This window comes from Gavia stellata, chromosome 15, assembly GCF_030936135.1.
Source record: "Gavia stellata isolate bGavSte3 chromosome 15, bGavSte3.hap2, whole genome shotgun sequence".
NCBI lineage: Eukaryota > Metazoa > Chordata > Aves > Gaviiformes > Gaviidae > Gavia > Gavia stellata.
Genome location: NC_082608.1, coordinates 3,136,913 through 3,144,013, shown reverse-complemented (window position 1 = coordinate 3,144,013; position 7,101 = coordinate 3,136,913). Strand labels below are relative to the sequence as shown.

The following is a 7,101-nucleotide window of genomic DNA, read 5'->3' as shown; positions in this document are numbered from 1 at the left end:
CAGTAGCCCCATTGCTCTCGGCGTGCCTGCCTCTCTGCACGCGCGTGCGTCCGACAGCAAATGAACCATCGAATTTTATCCCGGGCCAGTGGAAAGTAGGCTCCCAGGGAGTCACATCAGCAGTGCTGCTCGCACTCTTAAAAACTCAGCACAATGCGATGGCATCACCAGCCCCGGAGAACAATACACAGAATGAAAATGCACTGCAGCCGATCTCACAGAGCTGTGAATAAATACGCAGCGTCATGCAAGGGAACACGTGCTGCGCACCTTATGCTGGGAGGTTAGCAAGTCACCGGAGGGAACCCACCTGCCGAGCGTCTGGGGGATGCCCAGGCGCAGCAACGCCCGCTTTGTGAAGGCACCTGAATTGTTATTTTGGAGTTTTCTTGTCCTAAACATTGACCGGCACAGATGACCAAAGGCTGGCCAGACCTCAGGGCTGCACCTTTGGCAAGGTTTTGAAAAGCCAAATTGTAAGCTGGTTTGGCTACAGATCCCGTGTTGTTTGTCAGGAGAAAAGATTTGGCTCTTGGGTGAGAAGAGAGGGTGATAAAAACAGCTACACATAGAATCTGGATGACAATATGCTTCTATTATTATTATTATTATTATTATCATCGTTGTTGTTGTTATCAATGCTTTAGATAACTTTAAATAGGTGCTCGCTTTCTGCCAGGATCATTTCAACTCAGAAACTGCTCTTCAAATAACATTCACCAAAACCTTTGGTACAACAGACGAACGCACACATATCCTAATTCAGATGAATGGTAACTTGCATGTGAATGCAGATCATCAGATGCAAAAACCTCTTAACACTCTTGATTCTCCTAAGAAACGCTAACAATGTAATGAAAGCAAAGGTCTCTGCAAAAGGCATTCGAATTATAACCTGGAAATCTGCATTCACGAGCAACAGAAAGACAGGATGGAGAAGGGAATTTCCAGGCAACATGCCTTTTATTAACACCTTTTCAGTATTTTTTCTTAAGTGTTTTTTCTCCTGAGTGTATTTCCTAACATAATTCAGCTCCTGTTATACCTCTCCAAGCTGGAAGCTACCTGACAGCTGAATAACGGCTGAGCTCATCATCACTGAAATGCTGAAAGAGGAATTACCAAGGTTAAAGTGGCTATTCCATCAGAGGACCACAGCTGGTAAGTACAGCTCGCTGAATCTGCATGGCGAGGTACTCCGCTGGGCAGAAAATGGCTGCATTGAAGCTGCCACTTTCTTAACTATTTAAGTAGCTGCTGGGCACCCGACACAGTGTGTTTGACTGTGAGGTGCTTTGAAAACGTAAAATCAAAATTAAATTTTGCTGAGGTCCTCAGTAAAAACCCACGAAGGGCAAACGTGGCATTCCTGCTACCGTTAAATAAAAAAGCAGAGAAGACCTGCCCCCCCATAAGCCAATAAAGAAAGAGAGAAAGAAAACGAAAAAAGAGAAAAAAAGGCAATTCTGTTTCTCTGTATAACCCTTTCTCTATCACATTTGAGTACAAATGCTTGGTCTGCAGAACAGGTATGCATCATATGTAACAGCCAGTGCCGGTGAAACAGCATGTTCTCAGTGAGAGCAGAGGGTGTCTTGCAGCGTTTTCCTTATCGCCCCACATCTCCTTTCCCTGTCCTCTTGCAGATCCCCACGATTTCCCCAGAAGTCAGTAGGAGCCGGTCACTGAACTGGTACTGGTTTCCAGGGGTGCCGTTCCTTGGTGACCTTCAGAGTGTATTGTTTCAGACTGGGGCAGTGCGTGAGGAACGCTTCTACCACCTCCTGGCTGACCACACAGTAGCAGTGGATCTCCAACAGATTTCTGCACTGCCTGGCCAGATCTACTAGCGAAGAATTCAAGTCCTCCGAGGACGTGGTTTGCAGCATCAGCTTCTTTAAAGTACTGCTGTAGCTCTGGGTGACAAACCTAATCTGATTTACCATGTAGTTATAGGTATTAAGTTGCAGTGTGCTCACAGGTATATTCAGCTTTAGGATCCCTGGGATTTTGCAGGCAGGGACCGTATGATCAAACTCGAGGTCTACACAGAGTTGAGGATGCTTTTGACTTACAGCAGCCCAGAGCTCTTCTGAGATGACTGGTATGTATTTGTCCAGGCGCTCACAGAAAATGTCTAAATGGGTGAAAGCTGCTCTTTCGGGCTTGAGCAGTTCCTGAAATACATCATCAGACAAACTGGCATAGTAAACCCCCAGCGCTGAGAGTTTGGGACATGCTCTGAGAACTTTCCTTATGGTGTCTGGCGCCACGTTGCACACCAGGGTGCGGTTGTTGATGAACAAACTGTGCAAGTTTGGGTTGGTGGTAGCTAAGAGTTCAACGAGCTCACCATCGAGAGTGAAGGGCATTTTTCGAAAATCAATATGCCGAAGATCTATCTGGTTTTTAGTGTCACATATATTCCGTATGCTCTGTAGGATGTCCTGGCCAGAGTAGAAATAGGGGTTCTCCCCATGGCACACAATGCACAGCCGCTGCAGTTTGTGGTTCTGTTTGGCCAACACATCCAAGATGCGGGTCACATTCTTCCGGTTGACCTCCTTGGACTGGTCAAACACAATCTTCAGGTGTTTGATTTGGCTGAGGAACTGGAGCAGGCTCTGCAGCATGCCTTCCTCATCCTCTGAATCACAGCTGGCAAGGTAAAACTAACTCTTAGTCACAGTGAACACTGAGCCAAGCAACCACAGAGCAGATGCTCTCTTTAACTAGTGTTTCTGCAAACATCAACAGATTCCCCAGACATTTCTTATCACTCCATGCTTGGAGAGTCACTGTAAGGCCAAACACCAAAGGATTCAGGAGGTGAGAAGAGTCGGTCCCCAGAAAGACCCATCAGAGAAGTAAGTGTCGTGAAGAAGCTGACCAGTTAGTAACTGTCTCTTGCCATTTTCAAATGGCAGCTTAGAACAACATACCTAAGAATGTCATGTTTCCCATAAAACCCAAACCAGCAGCAGCAACTGAAAAACCCCAGCATATAACACAATTGTCTCTATTATAAACAACTGCTAGTCATGTATGATAACATCATCACACAGAGAGGTGACAATTAATGCCCGTAATGTCATAGTAGAGCGGTGTAAATGTTTGACACGCACTGGAAACAACGATCTGGTCATGCCTGCAAAGATGCTGGGGCATAGAAACCCACTCCTCTTACCTGATCTCTGTGAAATGCCAAACAGAGCTAGAAGAAACAGCTGTAGCCCACTGTCTGCACACCTGGAAGACTGTGTATCTATCTCGAAGAGAAAGATAATAGAAAATTTGGATGAGGATTTCTTCTGGGATGTAGTTCCACAGTTCTGGAACCGGAGCAGGCATTTTGCTGATTCAGGCAGGTTTAAAAATGGGAAAAACTTCCAAAACTGCAATTAATTCTCAAAAGTCCCTGTTCAGAAAAACAAAACAAGAGAGAGACACACATTAGGATTTATTTAACAAATCAAGCCAATGCAACTGGATCACAGAGGAGGTCAAAATGTTTTCAAACTTGAAATGTCACCAAATTTTGACATTGAACAGAAGAGTGGGGAAAATCTGTTGGCCAATTGTTTTGCACAGTTTTTTCAATCAATCCTAAGAAGCTGGGTGATGCTTTTCAAGAGTTAAAGATGTCAGATCAAAGCTTTTGGGGGGGAGGGAAAAAAGGGCTTTTTTCCTGCAGTGAGATTTTGCAACTCTGAGTAATAAAAATGCAAGGGAATTTTCTAGTACTGCTGCACTGGTATTCAAAAAGCTGAGACAGATTTCTCAATCTGTGGGGAGAGAGAGGGGAAAAACCTCTTTGCAAGCAGAAGCTCTGCACAGAAAACAGCCCCACATATCCATTATTTACTGATAGTGAAACAGAAGGCCTATAGTAGAAGCCGGTAGCTTAATTACGGTGGTCCTTGCCCGTGATGAGACGTGGCAGTTTGAAAAAAAATGTTTTATTACTGTGACTCCAGTTCTCAGAAATTGCATTTACACATGTCTGACTTCGAAAGGAAAAAGCTTATTTTGATGAACCTTTCCTGAGAAGTATAATGCAAAAGAATAAGTGCCTGGGAAGACGACTGAGGTTCATAGTGTCAGACCATTGCCTAACTTTTTCATTCATCATCTTCCAAGATGTGCTTTATCCATCTTCTAGATTTCTGCACAAATAAAACTCCCAACACGGCGTATTTTTTCAAACCTCTCATAAACAAGCGAGGGATTTTTAAAGGCAAACGTTCCCCTTCCTAGGCTAGCACTGGAGCGCGGGCCAAGTCTCACAATCTCCCTCTGAATTTCATGGTGTGCCCTCGTGCTTTCGAAGCCCCAGGTCCCGGAGTCACGGCATTATCTCAGCATCCCAGGTTTCACTTAAATGAAGATCTGTGCTTCTAGACATCCTCGAAGTAGGGAAAGAGTTGAAAAACGTGAAGCAAGTACGGAGTAGCGATGCAAAAAGCACAATGCAGAGAGGAACACAATTACACATTTTTCTAGAATACCCTGCTTTGAAGTGTGACTCATTATTTTGAGTGCGAGGTGGCAGTAGCATAGCAGCTATACTATCTTATCGACCATCATATCAGCAACAACCCCCTTCCACCTACCGCTGAGCTAGAACAGCCAAGTGATACAGTCCTGCTTCCTTCCTGGGAACTCACTATCTTTTGTCATTTTCTCTGACAATCACCTTGACAGCTCGGACCCGGCTCTTCTGCTTTTAGCTGCTTTTAATACTCTCTCTAATACACATTTGCCAAAATGTTAAACTGCTCTTTGCCCTACGTGAAATCTCACATGTTCAGCTCCTTTCATTTTCATTATGATATTTTTCCTTAAAGCCCGAGCCCTTGGAGCCATGTAAAAAGGACCCTGAATCTCTTCGAAAATAAGAGTGCGTTTCTCGCCATCGTGATTGCTCAGGAAAGCTTAAAAACATGGCCTGAGAGCAGGAAGGCAGGCGGAAAGGCAAAATTATCAGTGTTACTTTAAGTAATTGCACGGCTTTGAGTCAGCGAGGAGCACAGTTCACGGTCTGTGAACGCTGCGGGTTGGCTTGGGTCCACCTTGGGTGCCTGCCCCGGTGAGGACAGCCAGGTTCGGACCAGATCTCATGAGCCATCAAGGATCTCCGGGCTTTATTAACCACGTGACGGAGGAGCGCTGCTGGTTGCTGCGCCGAGCTTCGTCAGCTCTCAGCACAGCAGGCCCCAAGGAAGCCAGGCAGAGGCTGGCTGGGAGCGAGCGGCCGGCAGCCCAAACAGGAACAGGCGGTGCTGCACCCGGGCAAGGCGCCCAACGCACCCGGGCCTGGCCGCCTCTCCCTGCGAGCCGAGCGGCGCGGGGAAGCCCCCCGCCATGGCATCCCCTCCACCCCGCGGGGGCCCCGCCGGGCAGCCCGGGAAGGGGCGCAGCGTACCTCTCGGAGCACAGCCCGTTTTCCTCCGCGCTCCCCGCCTGCGGCTCCCAGCGCGGGCTGCGCCCCAGAGGGAGGAGCGGAGGAGGAGATGCCGAAAATAACAGCTGAGCGAGAGGCACCTTCCCTGCCCACGGGGTGGGAGCCGGGACGCTGAGCTATCCTTTATGGGAACGCACAGATTAATAGCCCCGTCTTCCTCCTCCCTCACCACCCGTCCCCCCTCAGTTACCAAACACCCTGCTTCCCTGCGGGGCCCCACCACTGACCCTTCCACGCTGCAGCCGGCCGGCAGCCACCGGGCTCAGAGGGAGCCTGTCCTACCCCAGCCGCGCGTTCCCCAAGCAGACACGCCATTGAATCCCCACACCCAAAATCCTGTGCCGGCTGAGCCCCGCTGAGCCGCAGCCTCTCCCCTCGCTGGCATCTTCACTTCCCCAGCGGGAAACAACAGGGTGAAACTCCAAGTGCTCATCAAGCACTTTGGTTTCGCCACAGGGGATGCTCCCTGAAAGCACGCACTCAGCAAGGGTTGGCGGAAGAGAAACTCAGGTCTCAGCTACCCTTTCCTTTTTCACCCCCTCCATATACACCAAACAGATCAGCTTCAAGGAGAAGATGTTTATGGGACGTGGCTGGGTGAATGTCCCCCCAGCAACTCACCCTGGGGTACCCACCTGGCTCTGGGAGCCGGCACTGCTCCAGGCTTCTTTTTTGTAGGGGAAGCTTGGGATGTCTGGGCTTATTTAACCCCGTTAACCCTTCAATGCATGGATTTGCGAGTTGCTTCTTAAACTGTCAGCAAGTAAACGCCTGGTTTCCAGAAGCGCTGGCACCACCAGGCCACTGACCCTGAAGGTCCCCTGGATGCTGCCTGCCCGCCCAGGGCCTGACCCTGTAAAAGGAAAGCACCCAGGGGAGCCAGTCTGGATTAACCCCTTCAGGGATTTATTTCCATTATGTTTTTCCTCTGGCAAATAAATTAGTTTATAATGTTAAATACTGTTGTTGTAAAATAGCATTAAATATATATGTATTTATATATAGATAGACAGATAGAAAACGTTTTCTAATGCTTTCCACTTTTGTTTGAAGCTCAGTTGCACAAACCGACTGCCGAGCCAGAGTGACGGCAGCTAGCACGTGGGCACAAAACCTGGCCCCAGGCCCACGCCAGCTTCTCGCCAGCTGGGGACAAACAAGGGAGCTGCTGTTACCCCTCCGCTGGCGGGAGGACACCTATGCAAGACAAAGGCAGCCTGGGCAGGAGGCTCCTACCTGAGGTTGAGCGCTGGAGACCGAAATCCAGCTCCTTACTTTGCTTGCCACAGAAACCCCCATGGACTTGGGAAAAGGTGCTTTCCTCTCTCTACCTGTCCGTTCATTCATCAGAAGAGCACGGTGGAGTTAACAGCTTCGCCTGGCTCAGAAAGAGGTGGAAGATCATGCAGGTGTCACTGCAGGAAGGACTAAACCAGAACGCCCAGCAGAATCCAGCGGCTACACTGACACCATCATCCTACCCCTCCCGCAGGGGACGCGAGGACCAGCCCGGGGTTCCTACCTGCTCGCCGGGCTCAGTATCACGCTGCTCTGCTTTTGCTAAGCAGTGTCCCAGAGGTGCCCTCCATCAGCGCCGCTCTCACAAACGGTGCCCGACTCCCTGCTCATTTCTTTGG

At 48.9% G+C, this 7,101-nt stretch overlaps 1 protein-coding gene across 1 annotated transcript; it reads right to left on the bottom strand.

The window, feature by feature from the left end:
* Positions 1-624: 624 nt before the first annotated feature.
* FBXL8 (F-box and leucine rich repeat protein 8) lies at positions 625-6,714 on the bottom strand. The gene is made up of 3 exons (XM_059824919.1): positions 6,701-6,714; positions 3,188-3,418; positions 625-2,658 (listed from the first exon to the last, which is right to left on the bottom strand). The coding sequence occupies exons 2-3, from the start codon at positions 3,349-3,351 to the stop codon at positions 1,683-1,685; spliced, it is 1,140 nt and encodes a 379-aa protein (XP_059680902.1). The 5' UTR covers positions 3,352-3,418; positions 6,701-6,714; the 3' UTR covers positions 625-1,682.
* Between the last annotated feature and the right edge of the window lie 387 nt (positions 6,715-7,101).

Bases quoted from the DNA above. Each gene is read 5' to 3' on its own strand.
- FBXL8 (XM_059824919.1), bottom strand. From the start codon at position 3,351: ATGCCTGCTCCGGTTCCAGAACTGTGGAACTACATCCCAGAAGAAATC. The intron at 2,659-3,187 runs GTAAGAGGAGTG...TTACCTTGCCAG, and splicing joins TGGCATTTCACAGAGATCAG to CTGTGATTCAGAGGATGAGG.